The following is a 25,573-nucleotide window of genomic DNA, read 5'->3' on the forward strand; positions in this document are numbered from 1 at the left end:
AGAAGAATACATGATATACAAATTGGAGACAGGTAAATAATTATATACATACATAATTCAAATGATTGGATCGGCGAGACCCGTCACGCCAGGTGTGACGAATTGTAGAGGCAAAGAAAATGGGACGTCACCATAGAAAACTCCCTCAGCAGAGACTTTACAAATACTTCCCCCCCAAAACGTGGGTAACGTCTGATTAGTCGGCGTATCTGCTGGGGCGCTGAAGGGTGCCACGGCTACGTGAGGACATTGGGAAAACATCCTGTGTATGGGGGCGGCTGGCTGTTGGTGTGGGCAGGTGTTTCCGGGGGCGGCCGCGTGCCCGCTTCTTATGGGGGGCTGGCTGCGGCGACGACTGTCCAGGTGGAGGGTGTGGTGTGGTGACGTCTGTGTCCTCCTCCAGGAGGGCGGGCTTGATGCGGTCTACCGACACCCAGTCGTTCTTCCCGTGAAGGGCGAGCAGGAACACCTTGCTGTTCCTCGCCAGCACGCGGAAGGGCCCCCTGTAGGGCCTGCTCAGTGGCAGGTGGATGGCATCATCCCTGACGAAGACATGGGTGGTGGAGGACAAGCTGGGTGGAGTGAAGGTGACCGACCTGTCGGTATATGTCCACTTGCAGGGCCCAAACTTGCCGACTATGTTGCGAAGCCTCTGGACAGGTGGGTTGTGGCGGTCCTCTGTAACTAGCTCGCCTGAGACCACGAGGGGCTCGCCGTAGGTTTTCTCAGCTGCGGACGGGGCGCCGTCGGCCCTGGGGGCAGTTCTCAACCCGAGGAGGACCCACGGCAGCTGGTATTTCCAATCCTCAGCGGTGCAGCGGGCCATGAGGGACGTCTTCAGGGACCTGTGAAACCGCTTGACCAAGACGTTGGCTGTGGGGTTGTAGGCTGTGGTGGTGTGATGAGCTGTCCCCAGCAGTCGTGCCAGGGCGGACCACAATTCGGTTGTAATGTGGTCAGGGACACTGAAGCGGCTGATCCAACTGGAGAGTAGGGCCTCGGCGCATGCGCTGGCGGTGGCTTCTTGCATGGGCATGGCTTCGGGCCACCTTGTTCAGCGGTCAACCACTGTCAGGAGATATCTGGCTCCGCCTGACGGGCAAAGGGCCCCGACGATGTTGATGTGAACATGGCTAAACCGCTGCCCTGGCTGCAGAAACTCGCCAATTCCAGACTCTGTGTGACGCCCCACTTTGCTGGTTTGGCACTGCAGGCACTGCCTCGCCCAGGTCCTCGCGTCCTTCTGCACTCTGTGCCAGACGAACTTCGCTGCCAGCAGCTTGGCCGTCATCCTGCCAGAGAGGGGGGACAGCCCGTGGATGACGTTGAATACCTGGCGGCGGCGGGAGGCAGGCACCAGAGGGCGGGGCTGGCCGTACTGACGTCGCAGAGGAGATTTGGGCCCCCAGGGGTGAGGGGCACATCCTTCCACTTCAGGGACGTGATGGCAGTGCGGTAGGCTGGGGTCTCTGGGTCGGTGACCTGCTCCTTGGCAAGGTCCTCGTAGCTGATCCCGAGCTGCACCGCATTAAGCTCAACTCTGGAGAGGGAGTCTGCCACAGGGTTCTTCCTGCCGGGGAGGTACTTGACGGAGCAGGTGAACTCTGCGATAGCCGCGAGGTGTTACTGTTGCCTGGAAGACCATGCATCACCCTGCTTGGTGAAGGCGTGGACCAGCGGCTGGTGGTCCATGTAGATTGTGAAGGGCGTGCCCTCCAGGGGAACTTGAAGTGCCGGACTGATCGGTATACCGCGCAGAGTTCCCTGTCGAAGGTGCTGTAGCGGGCCTCTGCGGTACTGAACCTCTTGCTGAAGAAGGCGATGGGCTGGAGGGCGCCATCGACGACCTGCTCCAGGACAGCTCCAAAGGCGACTCTGCTGGCGTCCGTCGTCAGCTGGAGAGGAGCGGTGGGGTCCTGGTGGGCCAAGGCGGTTGCCTCGGCAAGGGCGGCCTTCGTCAGGGAGAAGGCCTGCTGCTGGCTGGGTTCCCACACTAAGGATTTTGGTTGGCCTCTCAGGGTTTCCGTCAGGGGGGCCATGGTGTGTGCGTTCCTGGGGATGAACCTCCTGTAGTAGTTCACCATCCCGAGGAACTCCTGGACGGCCTTGACGGAGGTGGGGACAGGAAACCTGGTGATGGCCGCGACTTTAGATGTGAGCTGGCGGGCACCATCCGGGGATATCTCGTGGCCCAGGAAGTCAGCTTTCTGGACGCTGAAGGTGCACTTGTTGAATCTTATGACGAGGCCGTTCTCCAGCAGGCGCTGCAGGACTGCCCGGATGTGCCTCTGGTGCGCCTTGTGGGACCTGGAAAATATAAGGATATCATCCACGTAGCAGACGCAGAACTTCAGGTCCCCCAGGATGCTATCCATGAGCCGCTGGAAAGTTGCCCCCCCGTTCCTCAGGCCGAAGGTGGAGAAGGCGAAGATGTAGAACCTGAAAGGCGTGATGATGGCAGTCTTCGGGACATCCTCTGGCGCGACTGGTACCTGGAAATAAGATTTCAAGAGATCCAACTTAGAAAATATTTTGGCCCCATGGAAGGAGGCCGTGAGATCCTGCATGTTCGGCAGGGGGTAACGGTCAGGTTCCGTTGAGAGGTTGAGCCACCTGTAGTCGCCGCAGGGTCTCCAGGAGCTGTCCAGTTTCTGCACCATGTGGAGAAGGGAGGCCCATGGGCTGGAGGCCTTCTTTCATATTCCCATCCGTTCCATTTCGGCGAAGGCGTTCTTGGCCTCCTGAAGGCGCCGAGGGGGAAGCCTCCAGAACCTTGTGTGTGCAGGGGGGCCCTTTGTTTTTATGTGATGGTAGATGCCATGTTTAGCTGGGTCCCCGTGCACCTGGCGGAGCTCGGACCTGAACACATCAGGGAACTCCTTCAGCAGCTGTGAGTACTGGTGGGGGGCGACGGAGCAGATGGTGGGCACCTTGAGTCCCGTTACTAATGGGAGGGACTGGCAGGAGTCAGTGCTGAGTAGGCGCTTCCGACCGATGTCAACTGCCAGCCCGAAGTGGGCAAGGAAATCCGCACCCAGGAGCGGGGTCCTTTACGTCGGCGACGACAAAGTCCCAGGAATACCTCCAGCCAAGGATGGAGATCGACAGGAGCCTGGTGCCGTAGGAGAGGATGGGGGACCCGTCGGTGGCCGTCAGGAAGGCGTCCGGGTCTGGTGCACGCTTGCTGTCCTCTCTGGACAGCGGGAAGATTGATCTAACGGCCCCCGTGTCAATCAACATCATCCTGCCGTAGACAGTGTCGCGGACATAGAAGCCTACTGGCTCTGGGCCCCTGGGTTCTTCTGTTGCCATGGCGGCCTGTCCTGCCACCGCCCCCCCCCATTTTTTGGACGGGCGAATGAGCACGGCGGCTGGCAGTTCCGGGCATCCCTGCCGAACCGCCTGTGGTAGTGGCAAGGACCCAGGGGATTCCACCTGCTGTGAGGCGTTGGGCGCCTCCTGGTGACGGCGTTTACCCCCTCCTCTGTGCCATCCTCCTGCTGGATGGCGCTGACGGGTAGTGCGGGCGCTGGTGCCCGCTTCGTTGCCTACACAGAGTCTGTTAGGTGCTGCACCGTGTGGACCAAGACCTCGAGGGGCATGGCGTAGGGCTCAGGGATTTGAGTGAGGACCTCCAGGAGGAGCTGACAGAGGAGGAGCTCCCGCGACAGGCTTATTTCGAGTTGTTTTCCACTGCCGTCGGTGTCGGGAAGGGTGAGGAGGTCCTGTATCATGCCCCATGACTCCATGATGCTCTGATCCTGACGCAGGCTGACAGTGAGGTCGAGGGCGCGGGCGGCCCGCTCGGCGACCGGCAGGGAGCATGTCTCGAGGAGGGACTTTTTTAGGAGGCTGTAGGTAAGGGGGCATGCAGCAGACACCCACGGGACAAGTTTCCTGTAGATCTCCTCCAGCAGGGCGTTGAGTACTGTGTCTGCTTGTAGCACCTCGTCGTTGAGTTCTGCCAGCCTGAATTGACTCTCGACCCTGTACAGCCACGCCGATGGGTTCCCTTTCGTGAAAGGCGGGAGCTTTATGGTCAGGGTGGCCTTTTCTTGTCCTGCTGGACAGGGCCTCAGGCAGGGGAGAGTGCGGGGTGTGGGCAGGGGTGTGGAGGAGCGCGAGAGCCTCGGCGCGGGGGCGGGTGATATGGGCAGGAGGTAGACATCCGAATCTGCGAGGTTAGCAGTTAATTGAACGAAGGAGGTGATGTCCGCGTCCATGCTCGCTCTTGCCCTCTTAATTGGAGTGGGATACTCGTGTCAAAACGCACTTGGAAGCACGCCGTGTGAGTCCGTTAATGACGCTGGTGATTTGCCGACGAGAGTCAGCACGCCCGAACGCTGGTTACAGCGCCATAGTGAGACCATTAGGGGCGTAGGTAGTTCCTGGAGCCAAGACTGAGTCACCATGTGAGTCCGCTAATGGCTCTGGGAACTACTCCAGGGTCACCACTATAAGAAGTGCGGAAGAAACGAGCAGGAAAAATTTACTGCTGATTTTTTGGTGACCCAGGCGGTTTATATAGTGGCAGACTGACATCAAGCCGCGGAATACAATGAGAACAAGGGTAACCTGAGGTCGATAATAATTAACAATAAACACAGTGAACGAATACACTTTGAATCATACAAATGGACAGAAATGTAGTTGAATACAATCTGATGCCTGCAAAAGAAGAATACATGATATACAAATTGGAGACAGGTAAATAATTATATACATAATTCAAATGATTGGATCGGTGTGACCTGTCATGCCAGGTGTGACGAATTGTAAAGGCAAAGAAAATGGGACGTCACCATAGAAAACTCGCTCAGCAGAGACTTTACAGTACGCTATCACTGAGAAGAATATTATGATTGGTTCGGCAGTTTTATCTTGGGAAGCGGCCGACGGAATTTCGTTTCTCGTTTTTTCTCAGACTCGGTGGGTTTATAGATGCGTAGTGTCATGGGTTTATAGAGAAACTTGTGTGCGTAAGTAATAATAATATGCGCGGGTGTGTGTTTAATTCAGGTATATTTACTGCGCTGTGGCTGGAGACTCGGTAGTGAAGAATTGAAGAATAACAGCCTGTGTATTCACTAGCATTTTTATTACAGTTCCTGCAAGGCCTTTTTTTCTCGTCTCTGTTTTATTTTCTTATGAATATTTTTTAACTTCCCCTTATATTTTTTGGAGGGGTGTATTATATTGCATGCTTTCATCTTTGAATGATGTTATGATCGCAACATATTTTATTTTGATTGCATACATGTATGTTAGGGGGTCTTGTAACTTGGGCCAGGTTGTGGGGTGCACTTAGGTTGCAATTTTGACCTCGTATCCGCGTGCTCAGCAGTTTTTTCATCACAACAGATAGTGGGTTTTTCTTTTTTTTTTTTTGTCTCCGCCCTCTTTCCTCTGGGGGGGCAGGTAGCTGAACTTTTTGTACTGGGTTGAGGGGATTCCTCTCCTTTCCTTCCTCCTCCTCTTGACCTTGAAGGGGGTCTGATTTGTTTTTGCCCTTGAAAGACTTGGTGTTTTCTCTTTGAACTACATTTTGCTATCAGCTGTTTTGCGCAGCCATAAAGGTGTGAGTTACTCCCGTAGAGTTTTGGGATTTTTGTTGGATTATTGGGAAATAATTATTTTATTTTTCCCTCTTTGTGTGGTTTTTCTTTGGTTAATTTAGAGAACATTATATAGGGTTTTAGCATTTTATGACTTTCAGACCAGGTTGTGTTTGTGGGACGTGGAGTTTTCTTACAGGGAACAATATGGCAGGTGGTGATGAGGATAAAAGACTTTGTAAGGTGTCAAAGAAACGAGCAGGTAAAGGTTACTGCTGATTTATTACAGATCCAGGCAGTTTATATTGCGGCTGACTGACGCCGGGCCGTGAGAGACAATGGAATTGACTGTGACCTGAGGTCGAAACAATAAACAATAATATGCAGTGAACGAGTACGAATTACAATACAAAACATACAGAGACACAATATAGATACAGTCTTGATGCCTGTGAATGAAGAAACATGTGATACACAATGTGTGACATTGTATAAATACCATAAAGTAAAAATGATTAAAATGCGTGACCTGGCACGTTTTTAGGCGTGACTAATTTAGCTTGAAGAAAACGGGAAGTCACCAAAGAAAACAAGCTCAGCGGAGACTTGATTAATGGCGCCCCGAAACACTATCCTGGCGCCGAATTGGTGACTTTACAAATACTCCCCCCCCAAGACGAGGGACGCGTCTGATTAATCCCTGTACCTGGTGGGACGCTGAAGGGTGCCGCGGCTCCTTGAGGATAACTGAGGGGCCTCCCGCCTGTGAGGCTGCTGTTTGGGCGGTCCCTTCCTGGGGCGGCCGCGCCTGCGGTGGTGAGGGCGTGCTGGAGTGCGTTTGGGCGGAAGGGGTGCTGCGACGCTGCCGGGACTCTCCGACAGGAAGGCGGGCTTTAGCCGGTCTCATGGAAACCCAGTCGTTCCTGCCTGGAAGTGCCAGCCGGAACGCCTTGCTGTTCCGTTCCAGCACGCGGAAGGGTCCCCTGTAGGGCTTAGTTAGTGGTGGACGGACGGCGTCGACTCTGACGAAGACGTGGGTGGCGGATGACAGCTGTGGCGGCACGAAGGTGGTTGCTCTGTCGATGTATGAGCGCCTGCAAGGGGCTTAACTTGCCGCCACGTCGCGGAGCCTCTGCAGAGATGGGGAGTGGCGATCATCCGTCACGAGCTCTCCCGCACCACGAGGGGTTCCCCATAGGTTTGTTCAGCTGCGGATGGGGTGCCGTTGGCTCTGGGGCGGTCCTCAACCCGAGGAGGACCCACGGCAGCTGATGTTTCCAGTCCTCGGCGGTGCAGCGGGCCATGAGGGATGACTTTGGGACCTGTGGAACCGTTCAACCAGGCCGTTGGCCGCTGGGTTGTACGCTGTGGTGGTGTGGTGCGTGGTTCCCAGCAGTTGAGCCAGGGCAGACCACAGCTCGGAGAGGAAAGCGGGCCCTGTCGGTTGTGATGTGGTCCGGGACGCCGGCGGCTAACCCAACTGGAGAGCAGGGCCTCGGCGCACGCGCTGGCGGTGGCTTCTTGCATGGGCGTGGCTTCGGGCCACCTCGTTGAACGGTCTACCACCGTGAGGAGGTATCTGGATCCGCCTGATGGGGGAAGGGGCCCGACGACGTCGATGTGGATGTGGCCGGCGGCGCCCTGGCTGTGGGAACTCGCCTACCCCCGACTGCGTGTGACGACCCACTTTACTGGTCTGGCACTGCAGGCACTGTTTTGCCCAGGCTGTGGCGTCCTTTTGCACCCCGTGCCAGACGAACTTTTTGAAAGCAGTTTGGCCGTGGTCCTGCCGGAGGGGGGTGAGAGGCCGTGGATGATGTCAAATACCTGGCGGCGGCGTGAGGCTGGAACCAAAGGGCGGGCTGGCCTGTGCTGATGTCACAGAGCAGACTGGGGCCTCCGGGGGCGAGGGTCACGTCTCGCCACTTGAGGGATGTGATGGCGGTGCGGTATGCTGGGGTTTCTGGGTCAGCGGCCTGTTCTCTGGCAAGGTCCTGGTAATCTACACCAAGCTGCACTGGCGCTCAACCTGACTCTGAGAGGGCGTCTGCTACGGATTTTTCTTGCCGGGAGGTACCTGACGGAACAGGTAAATTCGGCTATGGCTGAGAGGTGGCGCTGCTGTCTGGAAGACCATGCGTCCCCTTGCTTCGTGAAGGCGTGAACCAGTGGCTGGTGGTCTGTGAAGATTGTGAAGGGCGCCCTCCAGGAGGAACTTGAAGTGCCGAACTGCGCGCTGGTACATCGCGCAGAGTTCCCTGTCGAAGGTGCTGTATCGGGACTCTGCGGATTGAACTTTTGCTGAAGAAGGCGATGGGCTGGGGGCGCCGTTGATGATTTGCTCCAGAACAGCACCGCAGGCAACGTTACTGGCGTCTGTCGTCAGCTGGAGGGGAGCCTTGGGATCCTGGTGTGCCAAGGCGGTTGCCTTGGTGAGGGGCGCCTTCGTCCGGGAAAAGGCCTGCTGCTGGCTGGGTCCCCAAGACAGGGACTTCGGTTGACCTTTAGGACTTCCGTCAGGGGCCGTGGTGTGCGCGATCCCGGGATGAAGCGCCTGTAGAAGTTTACCATCCCAAGGAACTCCTGGACGGCCTTGATGGAGGTGGGTGTCGGGAACTTTGCTACGGCTGCCACTTTCGATGTAAGAGGGCGGACGCCTGTCGGAGATACCTCGTGACCCAGGAACTCTGCTTTCTGGACGCCGAATGTACACTTGTCAAAACGGACGACGAGGCCGTTTTCTTGGAGGCGCTGGAGGACTGCTTTGATGTGCCTTTGGTGTTCGCTGTGAGACCTGGAAAATATGAGAATGTCGCTCGACGTAGCAGACGAGAATTTTAGGTCCCCAGGATGCTGTCCATGAGCCGCTGGAAGGTGGCCCCGGCGTTCCTCAGCCCGAAGGTGGAGAAGGCGAACACATAGGACCCGAAGGGCGTGATGATGGCTGTCTTTGGTATGTCCTCTGGCGCAACAGGTACCTGAAAATAAGATTTAAGAAGGTCCAATTTAGTGAATATTTTGGCCCCGTGAAAGGAGGCCGTAAGGTCTTGCATATTGGGCAGAGGGTAGTGGTCGGCTCCGTTGCAATGTTGAGCCGTCTGTAGTCGCCGCAGGGTCTCCAGGAGCCGTCCGGTTTCTGCACCATGTGGAGGGGGAGGCCCATGGACTGGAGGCTTTCCTGCAGATGCCCATCCGTTCCATCTCCGCGAATGCTTTTTTCGCCTCCTGAAGGCGCTGAGGGGGAAGCCTCATGGAACTGCATGTGTCGGGGGCCCTTTAGTCACTATATGGTGGTATATGCCGTGCTTGGCTGGGGCCCCGGGACTTGGCGAAGCTCGGGCTTAAACACCTCAGGGAACCTGACAGAAGGTGTGCGTACTGGTGGGGGCGACGGCGCTGATGGTGGGTCTGGGTCCCGCCGTTAACGGAGAGACCGGCAGGAGTCGGTATCGAGGAGGCGCTTGGCGCCCCACGTCGACTAGCAGGCCGAAGTGCGCCAGAAAATCGGCCCCAGGAGTGGGGTTCCTACGTCCGCGACGATGAAGTCCCAGGAGTAACTCTGGCCAAGGATGGAGATCGACAGGAGCCTGGTGCCGTAGGGAGAGGATGGGGTTCGTTGGCGGCCGTCAGGAAGGCGGCCGGGTCTGGTGTCTGTTGCGGTCCCTCTGGATGCTGGGAAGACCGACTTGAAGGCTCCTGTGTCGACCAGCATCATCCTGCCGGAGACGGTGTCGCGGACGAGAAACCTACTGTTTTTGAGGCCCTGGGTTCTTCTGCTGCCATGGCGGCCTGTCCTGCTGGCGCCGCCACCCCGCTTTTTTGAACGGTTGAACGAGCAGGGCGGCAGGCAGTTCCGGGCGTCCTTTCCGAACCACTTGTGATAGCGACAGAAGCCCGGGACCACCGTCTACTGTGGTTGGTGGACGCCTGTTGGCGGCGGCGTTGACGGGCTGCTCTACGTCCTCTTCAGGCTGGACGGAGCTGACCGGCTGAGTGGCCGGTTTTAGCCGCAGTGAAGCCTGACGGAGTCTGTGAGGTGTTGTGCCGCCTCTGAGGTCCTCGACAGGCATGGTGTAGGGGTGCGCGATCTGGTTGCGTACTTCCGGGAGGAGTTGGCGAAGGAAAATTTCCCGACAGGCTTATCTCCTGCCGCTTGTTCGTGCCACCCGAGACTGGTGTTGACAGGAGATCTACGACCATGCCCTGCCGCCTCTTGGTTCGAGGTCGTGGCGTGGATTATTGGCCAGGTCGATAGCACGGGCGGCCCGCTCGGCGATGGGCAGGGAGCAAGCTTCGAGGAGGAACTTTTTTGTGGTGCTGTATGTGAGGGTGAGTGTTTTGGGTACCCGCGAGATGAGTTTGTTGTACACGTCCTCCGGAAGGGCGTTGAGCACTGTGTCGGCCTGTAGGATTTCGTCCGTGAGGTCCGCGATTCTGAAGTGGCTCTCCACCCCGCGCAGCCACCTCGATGGGTTGCCCTGCGTAAACGGCGGCAGCTTTAGGTGAGGGCGGCCCGCGATTGTGTTGCCCGCCGCCGGGTGTGTTCGGGCGCTGGTGTGGAGTTGCGGAGGGCCTCGATGCGGGGCGGCGCGGCTGCGATGGGAGGTAGGTAAATCTCGGAGTCCGCGGGTCCGCGTTTAACTGCATGAAGGAGGGGATATCCGCGTCCATGCTCGCTCCTTTGACCCCTTACTGGAGTAGGATACACAACGCCAGTACGCACTTCGTGCGCGCCGTGGTGGTTCCGCTTAGTGACGCTGGTGGGGTACGCCGACGAGAGTCAGCACGCTCAAACGCTGGTTACAGCGCCGTGTTTAGGCCGCTAAGAGCGTTTTTTGAGAAATCCTGGAGCCAAGGCTGAGTCGCCCGTGTGAGTCCGCTAATGGCTCGGGATACTCCGGGGTCACCACTGTAAGGTGTCAAAGAAACGAGCAGGTAAAGGTTACTGCTGATTTATTACAGATCCAGTTATTTTACATTGCGGTCGACTGACGCCGGGCCGTGAGAGACAATGGAATTGACTGTGACCTGAGGTCGAAACAATAAACAATAATATGCAGTGAACGAGTACGAATTACAATACGAAACATACAGAGACACAATATAGATACAGTCTTGATGCCTGTGAATGAAGAAACATGTGATACACAATGTGTGACATTCGTATAAATACCATAAAGTAAAAATGATTAAAATGCGTGACCTGGCACGTTTTAGGCGTGACTAATTTAGCTTGAAGAAAACGGAAGTCACCAAAGAAAACAAGCTCAGCGGAGACTTAATTAATGGCGCCGCTTTGAAACACTATCCTGGCGCCGAATTGGTGACTTTACAACTTTGATTCATAAAGTCACAACAGTAGCTTCGGGAATCCAACCTTTCCCAGGCTTAGTTAATGGGGTTCTCTCTCAACCAGTGGAGAGTTTTACTGAGGGAGTGGATAATTACCTGACGGCTAAGAAAATCACAGATAGCGAGGAGGCATTTAACAAAGTGAAGGGTTTCTTAAGCCTTGACAAAGGGGATATTGGTTATCACTGTCGTAGCCATTTGCATAGCAAGTGTAAAACATGGAAAGACCTCCAAGGTTTTCTTAGAATGGCATATGAGGCTGCAGAATGCGGAGATGTAGTCTGTGATGTGAGGGCATTCTTTAAGATTAGGAAGGGCCAGGATTCCATGGTTAGTTTTAGTTCTCAGTTGATTGATCATGCAGGGGACTTAGTGAAGAAATTAAAAAGGTCTGGATGGGTATGTGGTGACAATATCTCTTTGGACAACTTTGGGAAGTTGTTGCCTTTTTCCTGGCTCTTACACGAGGTCCCAGATGCCACAGTGGATAGTTTCAATAAGAATATACTGTAGAGCACAAGTCTGATGAGGCACTAATTTTTTCTCAGGTTCGATAGCACATGTCGATATGTCCTGCAGTTAATAGTATCTTTTTCAATAGGATGCCAAAAGCCTCCGGGGTTGTTTCAAAGAACCTGTCACAAGGGGATTTAGGCTTTGCCGCCGGCAGTTTTTGTGGCAAGGTAGAAATTGATAGAAAACGCGTTTTCACTTCCAGTGGTCTTGGTGCCACGGTAGACAGTGATAGGAAACTGATGGATCAAACGCCACAGTTTTGGTGTTTTAACTGTAATAGGTTAGGGCATACTAAGAAATTTTGCCAAGTTAGATATTGTGCAGGATGCAAGAGTTATGACAACTTTTGGTTGTCTTGTCCGTCTTTTAAACGGAGTAGGGTTAGACCTGCACTTCAGAATATAGGTAGTACCAATAAGAAAGCTCCCCAGGGGGTTATTCAAGAGGATCTAGAGATTGGCAAAATTTTTGGAAGACCAATCAACAAAAGGGAAAAGGATAATGAATTGTTCTTGTCATGTAGTGCTTTTGGAAGATGCTCCAGAGCCAAAGCCTGTGGTGAAAGGGACTGTGTCTAGTTCTGAGGTTTTGATGTTTATAGGTACGGGCCCCTCAGTCAGTCTATTAGACTATGATTTTTACCAGTCAATGTTTTCCCAGTACCAGATAAAACCATCAGAAGAGAAGGTATGTGATGTTCAGGCTCATAATTTGAATGTTTTAGGTTCGGTGGATATTTGTTTTTCGCTGGGTAACCAGTTAATTAAGGAACCAGTTTTGGTGATGAAGGGCATTGCCCTGGGGAACAGAATTTTACTGGGTCATCCAGTATGTCAAAGGATGAATATTTCCATCCACCCGGGGGTGGGGGGGGAGGTATATCAATTGGGGTACCTGGAGTTTTTGCCCCATGTGTGGGCATTGATGAAATGGAAAGGAATATTTCTGTCAGTGATATGGAATCTGTAGTAGATAACCATTTACAGGGTGATATTGAGCCTGTTGTTTAGGGGAAGAAGATATAAAAAGGGTGTTTTATTAGAGGAGGTGATTTCAGAACCAGGTATGACTGGTCCAGTGAAAGTTCAGGTGAAAGACGTAAAATGTCTAAACAGGAATGTGTAGTTGAAGGCAGCAAGAAGCTTAAAGGTGTTATGAGTACTGTTCCCATAAATAAGCTGTCTAATAAAAGAGTCACATGGGTGGAATTGTTGAACTGTAATAATTCAGTTAGGCTTGTAAAGTCCCCGCTCAACCAGTTTTCTTTAGTGGACCTCCCGTTTTCTACGGTGCCTTTTCCCCTGACCTTAGGTCGGGGTACCTAGCCATGTTTTATTATGTGCATTTATTACTTACTCATTTGTGCCCTTTTGTATTGTACATGTGTCAGAGCATTGTTGTGTATAATCTGTTAGTTTTATTTGTCACGTTATCTGTATTTACCTGTCCTGTTTCACATTGAGAACAACTGACCTTGGGTCACCTGTATGTCCTTGTACGTCTTTGTTCTGACGTCCGCATGCCGCTTTATAAGCGACCTGCTCCCATAATAAACTAGCTGTCAGTGTCTACCTGCTCTCTCTTTTGCACCCTCTCACAGGCTTAGCAGGTATAAGAAGAATATATATGTGGCTGATCTCGAAGACTGGGGTGATGATACTGACTCAGTGGCTATCGTAGGTGAGCAAAATGAGTTTTCTGAGGCAGAAATGCAAGTTAGGAGAAAGGTTTTTAGGAATCATTTAGGTGATGCCGATTATAAAGAATGCACAGAGGGTTAGGTGATGTTCTGGCTGACTTTGTAGATATAGTTGCACTTGAAGGAGATAAGTTAGGGTTAACTAATGTGTTAGAACACGAGGTACACTTGGAGGATGCCACATAGCCTATTTATGTCCTGTCATATAAGATACCCTTTAAGATCCCAGAGTAGGTTGAGCAAGAGCTTAATAAGTGGGAAGAGGAGGGTATAGTTAGGCCTAGTTCCTCACCTTTTAATTTTCTGTTGTTGGCAGTGCCTATGAAGGATGGCTTGATCCACATATGCATGGATTTCCGTAAGTTAAATGAGAAGACCATTCCTGATAGGTATCTGGTGGCGTGTCTGCCAGATTTGTCTGTGGAAATTGGGGTAAAAATATTTACTCATCATTTGATCTTATGCAAGGGTTTTGCAAGTGCCTCATAGCGAGGAGAGTCGGGAATTCACTGCTTTTTCTATACCACAAGGACATTATGAGTTTACACAAATGCCTTTTGGTTTGTCAGGTAGTCCTATGACTTTTACAAGGTTAGTGAATACTCTCTTGCACGGGAGGTTAGGGAAGACTGTCTTCATTTATATGGATGATATCTTGATTGCTACCGACTCTATAGAAGGACATTTAGAGGTGCTTAGGGAGGTTCTTAGGAGACTTAGGTTAGCGGGTTTGCGGGCTTGAAGTTTAAACTAGCCAATTGTGATTTCTTGAAGAAGAGTATTGCAGATTTAGGTCATGTCATCTCTAAGGAGGGTGTTCGTGTAAACGATGATAGAGTTAGGGCCATCATAGATTTTGCTATCCCCAAGACCAAGAAGCAGGTTAGGTCATGTATGGGGATGGCTGAGTTTTTTAGGTTTGTGAAAGGATTTTCTACATTGTCAGCTCCCTTGACGGATGTTTTAAGGGATGATGCACAATTTTCAGGGGGGGAGTCATAGCAGATAGCCTGTCAGAAAGTCAAAGAAGCTTTAATGAGTCCTCCAGTTTTAAAGTTCCCGGATTTTACGGTCCCTTTCACGTTAGTGACAGATGCCAGTCAAGACGGCATAGGTGCCTGCTTAATGCAGAAATTTGAGGGTAAATTGCATCCAGTTGCTTTCTATAGCCAAAAGTTCAAGACACGGGGAGTAATGAAAGGTTGATGGCCACAATAGATAAGGAGGCTGTTGTGTCTAGTTTGGTTCATTTTAAAATGTTGTTAATGGGGAATAAAGTGGAAGTTCTTACAGATCATAAGCCGTAGTTGGATCTTTTTAATAAGCCAGATCTTTCCCCTAGGAGAGCTAGGTAGTTTTTGACAATTAGAGATTTCAATGCTAAGTTGAAGTATATTGAAGGCAAACATAATGTGGTAGCAGTTGCTCTTAGTAGGAATTTTGTTGACATGGAGGGTCACCATGTGTGTACTGGAACTGGTGAATGTATAGACTGGGATATTAGCTTAGTAGAGGCTAAACAAGATGAGGATGAAGTTTTAGCAGACGCAAAGGCGTTTCTTAGGGGTGAAATAGTTAGAAAGAGTTATAAGTTGCCTTTTGCGGGTCTGGAGTTAGAGGGTAATTTGTCGGTGAGGAAGATTAAATATAAGCTGAGGAATAGTGAAGATAAAGGGGATACGACACAGCTCGTGGTGCCTAAGGAACTAATTCCCGTAGTTCTGGAAATTGTTCATTGTAAATTTGGTAGTCCACAATTGGGGATTGAGAAGACGTATCAGAACATGTGGGGGAAGTTCTTTTGGAAAAACATGTTCTCATCAGTGGAGACCTTCATGAAGGGATGTTCCAGTCTGTAATGCATGCAAGCCAGCGAGGGTTACTTCTTATAAACTGGGTTCTTTTCAGAGAGTGCATATGGATATCTTGTCGAATTTCTGTGAGTCTAGCTATGGCCACAGACATTTGTTAGTGACTGTAGATGAGTTAACTAGATTTGTAGAAATTTTCCCTTTAAAACATAAGACGGCAGAAGAGGTTGCTATAGCATTTTTCTATAGGTATATTTGCCTTTATGGGGTTCCTGAGGTGCTTATTACAGGTAATGGAAGATAATTTGTGAATAAGACATTGAAGTGTCTTGCAGAAGTTATGGGGATATAGAAAGTAATTATCATTCCGTATAGGCCAGAAGCTAATGGACTGTGTGAATGAGCCAATAGGAAAGTGATTGAAGCTCCTAGGGTCACTGCAGGTGACAATGATAAGAATCGGGATAGGTACAACGACGCGGTTAGACATAGCATAAATACAGTGGTTAGTGACACGACTGGGGTGTCACCTGTGGAAGTATTACTTGGCTATTCAGCGTGGGGCGCATTTGATTTGTTGTCTATACCTTCTCGTTGTGATGATACAATTAAGTCATTGGTAGCTACAGCTCAAGAGCGTCATGCGTGTCTTAGTAGTAATCTCGAGGCAAAGACGCAAGAAATGGCTGAGAGAAGCAATGCAAAATCAGACAGCATAAAAGTCGCAATTGGGGATACAGTGTTCTTGAAAATTAATGTCAGGAATCAATTAAATTACAAATTGCGGCCTAAGTTTGAAGGCCCATTTCAGGTGGTTGAAGTAAAGAGAGGAAATAGATTTGTTGTTCTTGATGAAAGAACTGGGTTGATTAGGTTAACACATATATGGAAGATCAAGAGAACAACTTAATTATAGATGGGAGCTTGTTTGCTTGTTTTTCTTTTTGGTTTTTTTTTTTCTCCCTCTTTTTCCTCAGTTTTATGTTTAAATCGAGTTGAGTAGCTGTTAATGTTTTTTTTTTTGTCCCTGCGCAAATGCGGTGATTTAGCGTAATTTTGTCTTTTTCTTTTTATTAATAATGAAGTTGTTTATTGATCGCGTCTTCGCATGATTTTGGTTTTTTTTTTGTCTGCTATATTTGGGATCGAGGTAATTTTGTTAAAAGTGGCATAGAAGTCATAACAAACTCCCCATTGGGGGAGTTTGTTATGACTTACAGGGGATGATTTTTTTTTTTTTATAAAATGCGCCAGAACTTTACAGGTTGAAATGGTGATTAATTGCCCGGTGTTTTATGAGATTATATCTCACAAATATGTTTTGAATCTATTTTTCTTTTGAAATGTTTCGGTTGATATTGATGGATTCAGTTTTTTTAGGCAGTGGTTTGTTTCGTAGTTGTGTAAAGCACTCAGTTTTCTAGCACATATAATTTTGTGTTAGTGGCGTTAGATGGACGATTTTCAGTCGGTAGCTGTTGAATCTAGAGACAATTGTTTGTTTGTCCATAACAGGTATATTTTGCAATGACAGTACGTTCATTTTAATGGAAATAGTTCTAGGGTTAACAACTGGTTTTAACAGACCCATGACATGACTGACAAACCTTCTAGATTTACCACTTCTTACACTCCAAGTGAGAGTTTCACAAGAAAACATCTTCAGCAGCTGAGCAAAGAATGCAGACTGAGGTTGCTGCCATACACCTTCCCCTTTTAGGAGGGGTCCGCAGCCTTTATGGACGGTAATGGTCATGGTTTCGCCAGTTGTCATCATGCGTAAAGCCCCGTACACACTATGCATCATGATGCGCACAGTGTTGAACGGATGTGTTGAAAAACTGGTTTTTCAACAGGACGCTGCATCACCAGAGTGTTGACGGGCCGGACCGATTTCACGTGGCTGGCAGTGATGCATTTGCACTCGGAGTGGCAGGACGTCTTCTCAGCACTTTCACTCAGCTCCAGCGCCGATGGCTCAATCACATTTTATTGAATTGCATTTTTATTCTGAGATCCATTTGCTCATTAACCTTATCTGCATTTACTTTCTTTCGGAAGTTATTTTTCCTGCTGAAGTCCTTATACTCCCTTTCTTCTAATTTTCGTTACGAAACCTCTTTCTTTTTCTCACCTATCCTCCTGTATTCCTGCACAGCCTTCCAATCAGTCTTGCAATTTCTTTTTCCACTAAGTTTCTCATTTCCTGTTTTCACCACTCTTATTCAATCTTCCTAAACCTAGAGTCACTCACTGCCGACTGACTTTATCTTGAAAAAAAAAAAAGGTAGTAAGAAGCTAATTTTCTCTCTCAAATGTATATTTTGTAAATATTTTTCCTTGAAAATCGTTTTCTAATGAATTCCCTTTCTGAACATATTTCTACAGACTCTTATCTCATGTACCCCAAGAGCTCTGCCTTCCCAATATGCCATCTCTTTCTCATTTGCCTATTTGTGCACTGGTATGCTCTAAAAACCTGCAATGCACAGATTCAAACTCTTCAAGAAACTCTTGTACTCTAATTCTCTTTCAGTCCTGGCCCACACACATTCTCTATCAGAACTTTCCCTTTTGTCAGGCTCAATCTTACCCCATACAATCTTCATACTAACACATATGTATAATCCTTGCCCAGAGTTTCATTGATTCCACAGTCAATACAACTTCCCAAGCTGTACACTTCCAGCTATCCTCAACACACTGACCCTTTATCCTTACCATTCCCACACAAAATGCCTTTTTTTTTTTACCTCTGTCTCACTCAGTGCCAAACCAGGCAGCTTCCCTTCTTAAACCCATCAACTATCACACATTCCTTATTTTCTGCACCACATTAATATACATTTAAACCAGGAAGATGCATAGAAATACACGATGTGGGGTTACAAACCCTATACCACGGCTGTTTTATGACTTTCACACTGTGCAGAGTAGTGGGATGTTATTATTTTCTAACCATTTAAGAGAACTGAGAATCTGATGCCTATCGTCTCTTGTGGAGAGCCTCATCTGCCATTTACAGGCATTTATTTTCATCACAACTGTCACGCGAGAACAAGTGAGCAGTACTGCAGTACAGTTTGGCCACTAGTGATTTTATTCAACACCACTACTGCATCACGTGGCTGATACATGATGCATAGTGTGTACGGGGCTTAAGGGGGTGTCAACTCATCGCCAAGGATCTTTACGCAGTATGTGCATAATTAGCACAGGCCTGTTCTTTGGCAGGCCATTGCTGGAAATTACATCATCATCCGCAACACAATGTGAGAGGAGGTGCGGTCTGCGCTCCACTATTCCTGGAGCATGTCTTAGTGTTGATAAGTGTTGCCAGGTCTTTATTTACAGCTGTTATGATGGTGGCTGTTGATTTTAAATGCAGAAACTGCGTGGCTGCAGGAAAAAGCAGCCTTCATGTTTGTATATGGTTATGGTTTATGTGCAGGCCCCGAGTGTGAATGTGTCGATGACACATTCTGTGGCAGAGTGAACTTATATTATGTTTAAATTTGCCTGGGCGGGGTTGCCCTGATAGTAGGTGGGCCGAGCTCCTATTACAGATTTAGATAAGGATGTGAACGTTATTCTGAATAGTCGATTCAGCAGTCTTACCAATACATCTGATGTCTACTTAGCAAATGGCTTTTGTGATTGTATCAGCTGTTTGTTCACCCAGAGACTGAGCAGAAATTCTTTCACATGTCATAATTCAGATTCATTATCTACTGAACGTTCACCTGAACAGTATAACAAAACGTGATCAGGGCATGGAGACAGTGTTTCTTTGTGTGACTGGAAAGGTGATGAGACATTTTAATCTGGTTAGGATCAGATTTTATGGGCACGATTCAGAAACGTGTGTATGTGGGTTGGTCGCAATATGTTTTGCTAGAAATAAAATGGTGTAAAACTGGGAACTCTGGCATGAACTTTGTTAGTGCTCGAATGAGCTGTGTAACCTACTTTTTTGGGGATGGATTCTCCTGTTTGCTGAAAGTGATTACCGAACTCTAAAAAACAAATGATTATTTTTTGTACTCTGTGTCTGTAAGAGACCCATCGCACCGGTCGCGGTCTCTTTCAAGCACACGTGTGTGTTCGTCATTCATCGAAGGGGACAAGACAAAAACAAGAGCATCCCGTTTCCTCTCCCTCAAGGAACGCAACTTCTACCATACAATATTTCCATCTGTTTCTCCCTAACCATTGTTGACTTGATTTATGTACAATTACCACTACTTGCATTGCCATGCAAGCATTCTAATCATGTATTCATAATGTTCCACCGAATCTTCTGTATCAAACTGTATGCATGTTTCTGTTTGTAAAGACGCCAAACGTCTTGCCATTTCACATATATTATGCTACTGCATTGTATTCATTAATCTGTCTCGAATCTCATGCACTTGGCCATATGTGGAATTTCCTGACCTTTCCATTGATATATCTTTTATCACTGTACCTTTATTATGTCTCTCACAATCGCCATCTGTTTGTCTGCTGACAAACACAGATGTTAGAAACATTACCTCTGTTTTGCCCCGTCTGTGTGTAGATACTACTTTGCTGCTCGCACCAGCCAATAACAACTTCGAAGATTCTGTACATTCATTCAGTAAGGAACCACCAATAAACCAGTCAACACCCAGCCAGTATGTCACTCAATCCCGTCCTTACACTGGTGATCCCGGAGTGACCCGAAGGAGCCGATGGTAGATGTCCGACCCAAGATGATGACCCACGCACCAACGAACCCTTTGCAGCCTCCCCGCTTCCCACTGTTCCCGAGTCTTCAATAAATGTCTGACCCTCCGAGATGACCCACTCCACCACCAGAGCCCTAGATGCCTCCTCCAGGAAGCTTGATGCTGCCCCCGAACTCGTACCAGACAAGCTGACCAACAAAGGACCAGCCGATGTCATCCTTCAGCCTGCTGCCGTCCCCCTCGAGTTGGCTACCGAAGGATCAGCCACCGTCATCCTTCAGCCTACTGCTGTCCCCCTCGAGCTGGCTACCGAAGGATCATCTGACGTCATCCTTCAACCTGCTACCATCCTCCTCGAGTTCCTGCTGGCCGGTGCCGCCCTTCAGCCTCCTACCCACCCGAAGCCCAAGCCCTTCGCGCCCATTCCAATTGTCAGCAAGACGATTTCCACATCGACGCCTTGCTTGTTGGGGGGAGTATTGTAAGAGACCCATCGCACCGAACGCGGTCTCTTTCGAGCACACGTGTGTGTTCGTCATCCATCGGAGGGGACAAGAAAAAAACAAGAGCATCCCGTTTTCTTTCCCTCAAGAAACGCAACTTCTCCCATACAATATTTCCGTCTGTTTCTCCCTAACCATTGTTGACTTGATTTATGTACAATCACCACCACTTGCATTGCCATGCAAGCATTCTAATCATGTATTCATAATGTTCCACCAAATCTTCTGTATCAAACTGTATGTATGTTTCTGTTTGTGAAGATGCCAAATGTCTCGCCATTTCACATACATTATGCTACTGTATTGTATTCATTAATCTGTCTCGAATCTCATGCAATTGGGCATATGTGGAATTTCCTGGCCTTTCCATTGATATATCTTTTATCACTGTACGTTTATTATGTCTCTCAATATCGCCATATGTTTGTCTGCCGACAAACACAGATGTTAGAAACATTACCTCTGTTTTGCCCTGTCTGTGTGTAGATACTACTTTGCTGCTCGCAGCAGCCAATAACAACTTCGAAGATTCTGTACATTCATTCAGTAAGAAACCACCAATGAACCAGTAAACACCCAGCCAGTATGTCACTCAATCCAGTCCTTACACGTCTTCACAGGTCTGAGTGAAATTATGTTTCCTTTTGCTTTCAGATTTTATGTTTTTTTTTGTGCCAGTTTATTTTTTTTGTGATTCTTTTTATTGCCAGTTTACTCATGTCATTTCAATGAACTTTTCTGTTTATTTATGTGAGATGTTTCTTCTTTCACAGTGACGCATCTGTGAACTCATGTCAATGGACACAATACACTGGGTTAGGGAGCATTTAGTGAGAAGTGGTGGTCATGTCGTTGAACTGACCAAAAAGACTGTTTTAGCTATGTGTTGACTGGTGTAAGTTTATATCAAGAGAGGTATAAGTTAATCCCGAGTTTTCTGTACTTATTTTTCCCGTCGCGAGCGGGGAAATTGTACTTAGCCTCGGAATTAACCCACATCCGCCATGGTAGTTCATTGGTACGTTTGGAACACGCAGCTCTTATTATAAATTTTTATCACACCGTGATTTATATACAATCATGAAGCTACAAATGTTGCTTAATATCAAAAATAAGTACAGAAAACTCGGGATTAACTTATACCTCTCTTGATAGCTTAGTGGTAACGTCAACTGGAGTGGCTGGGTCTGTGCTGTGTCGTGGGTTCGCGACCCGACAGTACCAATCCATTTATCACTTATAAATTCCCCTTCGGTGATAATTCTCCATCGGAGATATTCCCGAGGTAGCGTGAATTTGATATTAAGCGACATTTGTAGCTTCATGATTGTATATAAATCACGGTGGGATAAAAAATTCATAATAAGAGCTGCATGTTCCAAACGTACCAATGAACTACCATGGCGGAGGTGGGTTAATTCCGAGGTTAAGTACAATTTCCCCGCTCGCGACGGGAAAAATAAGTACAGAAAACTTGGGATTAACTTATACCTCTCTTGATAGCTTAGTGGTAACGTCAACTGGAGTGGCTGAGTCTGTTCTGTGTCGTGGGTTCGCGACCCGACAGTACCAATCCATTTATCACTTATAAATTACCCTTTGGTGATAATTCTCCATCGGAGATATTCCCGAGGTAGCATGAATTTGATATTAAGCGACATTTGTAGCTTCATGATTGTATATAAATCACTAAGTGATAAAGATTCATATATATATATATATATATATATATATATATATATATATATATATATATATATATATATATATATATATATATATATATATATATATATATATATAATGAGAAAGACCAACCCTGTTATACTTCATAAAGCAAGCAGATGTCAAACAATGGTATGCAAACTAGATCGAAGTGTACACAGAGATATTTCATCTTTTGTTATAGGAATAGCTGATAGATTTACAAGATCCAATGTAGAATTAAGACCCCATATATCCATGCAGAGCCTAACCTCTCCGACTGTAGGTCACAAACTTCAACTTGCTCATAACTTATTTATTTTTGTGATAACAATAAATCAAGACACCACTCTCATAGAAAACTTGTTATGCCTGATAGCTATGAAAAATTTTTACGATAAATTACAAAAACCAACTGGGTTTATCAGATACGTTGCTTCTTGGGTTTAGGAATTAAGCTCAGTTCATTCCATATTAAGACCGGCTACCATTAGCATGTGGGAAATGCTGTAAAAATTCCATAAACAAAGAGAGAGAGGGAGAGAGAATTTTGACGAAGCGATTGCAAAAAAATGTTCACAGTTTATGTTTTTCCAATGTTATACCGCGAATAGTTAAAACGTATTGTAGTTGTTGCAGATCTTTTTCTTAGAGCTCATAGCGTCGTTGAATTTGAACCACCGTTATTAATATTGGAATGCGCAGAACACATGAGTAAGCTGCAAATTATTTGTTAGCATCGAACGTACCCAAAGGAAATTTAAGATAAGTGCTCATGCCTGCCAAATTCATGTTCTGAATTTAGAAAAAGAGAGAGAAAAATATTTGACCATGGCAAATTCAAGAGAAAAAATATTATGGACGCAAGCATAAATGCGTTTATCTGAAGGCAAAGTTGGCACTGGATCTCATAAATAAAAAAGTAACTTCGGTGACCAAGGGAAACCATACTTGGTCTTCTAAACTTGGGTATGGGTTTGAAACGAAATTGTTCTCATTTTCAAAGAATAAGGATCTCACAAACATTCATCTAGAGCAGTGGTGCTCAACTGGTGGTCCATAGATTCATATTGGGTGGTCCAGAGGACGTCCACTATATTTGATAACAAACTGGAGATTGGTATATATATATATATTTTTTTAAATTCACTAAAAATGCAGTAAGAACGATTTTATCCAGAGAGATAAATGAACATTCATTTTATTGTATTATTCCTATTCAGATAATATAATGACCATCTCTAGGTTGCAAATCTTGTGCAAGTAAGATATTTCAATCCATAATGTTTATTGTTAATGCTTTATTTATCTTAAATAAAAAAAGACATGATCCACGATACTATTGTTATTGGGCGGTGGCCCATGACCTGAAACGGGTTAAAAACCACTGGTCTAGAGGAAAGCCCATGGATTCAAGTCATGATTGTTTTCTTTAATCGAAAATTCCGAACAGGCAAGACAGAAGATGATTCTAAGCGTCAACAGACATAAAAAGAACATGTTTAATCAAAGGGCAGCATACAATACTCGTTCATACAAATAAGTATACACACGCCTAAGAACAAATGTTAGCTGCCCACAATAACCGCTTTTTATGTACAGTAGACGTTTGATATTTGTTGTTAATGGATTTTTTTTTTAGGATAATAGGAACGATAGGGGCAAAATGGTTGCTGTTAACCAGCAAGCTGTCAAGAGGAATGCTCATCATCCTAAACTGCGACGTCGGTTGATCCCTACAAGGCTGAATTAACCATCAGACTCAAAGGATAACCGTATTCCTTTCCCCTCCATTGTATATCACAATGTTTCAGCGGTCATCAGAATCAATCGCATGCCCATATTTCTGTTGGGTGGGAAGAGGAAGTAGAGAAATCACTGAATCGGATGACATAATACATGAGTTTGCAACAACCAAAGTCAAGAAATTGTGCATTGACCTTGAACAATTCAAAGTATGTGTAGACAGTATTCACCCTCATTGTTAATTTTTTTATTTTAAAAAGTTACTTTTACGTTGGTAAAACCGAGCATTCGACTTATATGCTTCTTGGACGTGTAATGAAATATGTAACTCGTATATTTGCCACCTTCTGTAATTAATCATTACTAAGTTTGCCAGTATGGCTTATAATTTTGGTTGTGTATGTTTAGGTACCTCCTTGGGTATTCCATAACGTCACCCGGGCCATTGATTCAGTATGATTTTTTGTAACAGCAAAGAAATAACTTAATAAAGTCTGATTTAAAAACCTCATTGTGGTTCTTTCTTGCAACCTGGTTTCAGGATTTTGACCGTTAACAGAAATTGCAGCATATTCACATATTTAATATTTTGTGTTAATTACAGAATCAGACTTCAAGCAAACAGTATACTGAATCCATATGAACTTTCATCATTAATGTGGGCCGCTGTTGTCATTAAATTCCACGGCCCATTTGTGAACCTACTGCGCCAGTTACTGCACTGTAATAATAATAATAATAATAATAATAATAATAATAATAATAATAATAATAATAATATACTACAGTACTTGTATTGCCTTGTCCCACAAGCATTCGAGATTATCAGTTCCTATCTAATTCCATTTTCGCTGAACGTTGTGTGTCTCATTTCTTGTCCGTTTCATATCTTATTACATACACTCGTATTGAAACTCCACCGAAGGTAAATCAACAACTGAGCTGGTCCTTCACATTTGTCTCGAAAGCGGCGCCTCTCACGGAGGAATCACTTCAGTACAGATCTAAATCGTTCTTCCTGTGACTCTGTGACTTTGAAATGTCAGTTTTATTTGTATTTCAGTTAAGAATTTGTGGAAATACTTTTTTTTTTTCTTTACAATTGTTATATCATCGTTGAATAAGGATATGAACTATCATCATTTATTTCACAAAGACATTTTTAGTCGTAAATCGATGAAATAAGATTTGACCACGAGTGAAGGACGCCAGGATACGTGTTGCAGATACTTCTTTGATATTTCGTAAAAGAGGCCAACTATTTTGTACGTCTTTAAGTTCGCTGTCTTTGCATGAAACCCTCCTTGTCCACAAAAGGAACCGAATGAATTTCTCTTTGGGACTAGTGTCGCAACATTCTTTTTAGTGACAGTGACAGAAACTGACCCGTGCTTGTTTAGTGTTAATATTTCTGAAAATGCCCATTTTCTTTTCGTTAGGTAATTATACTTGAGTTTTCCGACTGAAAGTTCCTTCAAGGTGACGATGCCTGCTCACGTTCAAGTCCATCAGGTTCTTCACTCAGTCATTCAGATACACATGATTTCAGCGAATTTTTCATCATGACGGCATGGAGACACGATGACTTCAAACTAAGACATTCAGTTGGGCGTGCACTGTGCCGTGTAGGCGTGTCCTTCGAAATGAAGCTCCGAAGTGAAGGCCGCTCTCTGCGGCCTCTCGAACACACAGACGTGCTGCTCAGGACACGAGCATGAGTAATAACTCTCGAGGGTGTCTGCTCGAATGTGGCCACATTCTTCTTCCGTTTTGCATTTTGGCAACTGGAACGATTGGTACAAAAAAAAAAAAAATTATATTAGATTCATCAGCGTTTATACTCCAGAATGAAAAGTACAATATTATTTCGTAGGGGAATTATTTTAGTGTCATTTCTTTCATGGATGAAAATAGAGAATAATTCTTACATTGTACAGTAGTCTAAATATATCAAATACAAGAGACAGTACGACCA

The 25,573-nt window shown here is 46.9% G+C and overlaps 2 protein-coding genes across 2 annotated transcripts in view; both read right to left on the reverse strand.

The window, feature by feature from the left end:
* Positions 1-196: 196 nt before the first annotated feature.
* On the reverse strand, positions 197-1,036 carry LOC136833114 (uncharacterized). Its single transcript, XM_067094758.1, has 2 exons — positions 786-1,036; positions 197-596 (listed from the first exon to the last, which is right to left on the reverse strand). The coding sequence occupies exons 1-2, from the start codon at positions 1,034-1,036 to the stop codon at positions 197-199; spliced, it is 651 nt and encodes a 216-aa protein (XP_066950859.1).
* A 22,233-nt stretch (positions 1,037-23,269) lies between these two features.
* The window catches only part of LOC136833490 (uncharacterized), a 63,396-nt gene continuing 61,092 nt past the window's right edge, over positions 23,270-25,573 (reverse strand). The window contains exon 5 of the mRNA XM_067095707.1: positions 23,270-25,382. Within this exon, the coding sequence (XP_066951808.1) occupies positions 25,200-25,382 (183 nt within the window). The 3' untranslated portion in view covers positions 23,270-25,199. The remainder of the gene's footprint in view (positions 25,383-25,573) is intronic.

The sequence above is a fragment of the Macrobrachium rosenbergii genome, chromosome 51, assembly GCF_040412425.1.
Source record: "Macrobrachium rosenbergii isolate ZJJX-2024 chromosome 51, ASM4041242v1, whole genome shotgun sequence".
NCBI lineage: Eukaryota > Metazoa > Arthropoda > Malacostraca > Decapoda > Palaemonidae > Macrobrachium > Macrobrachium rosenbergii.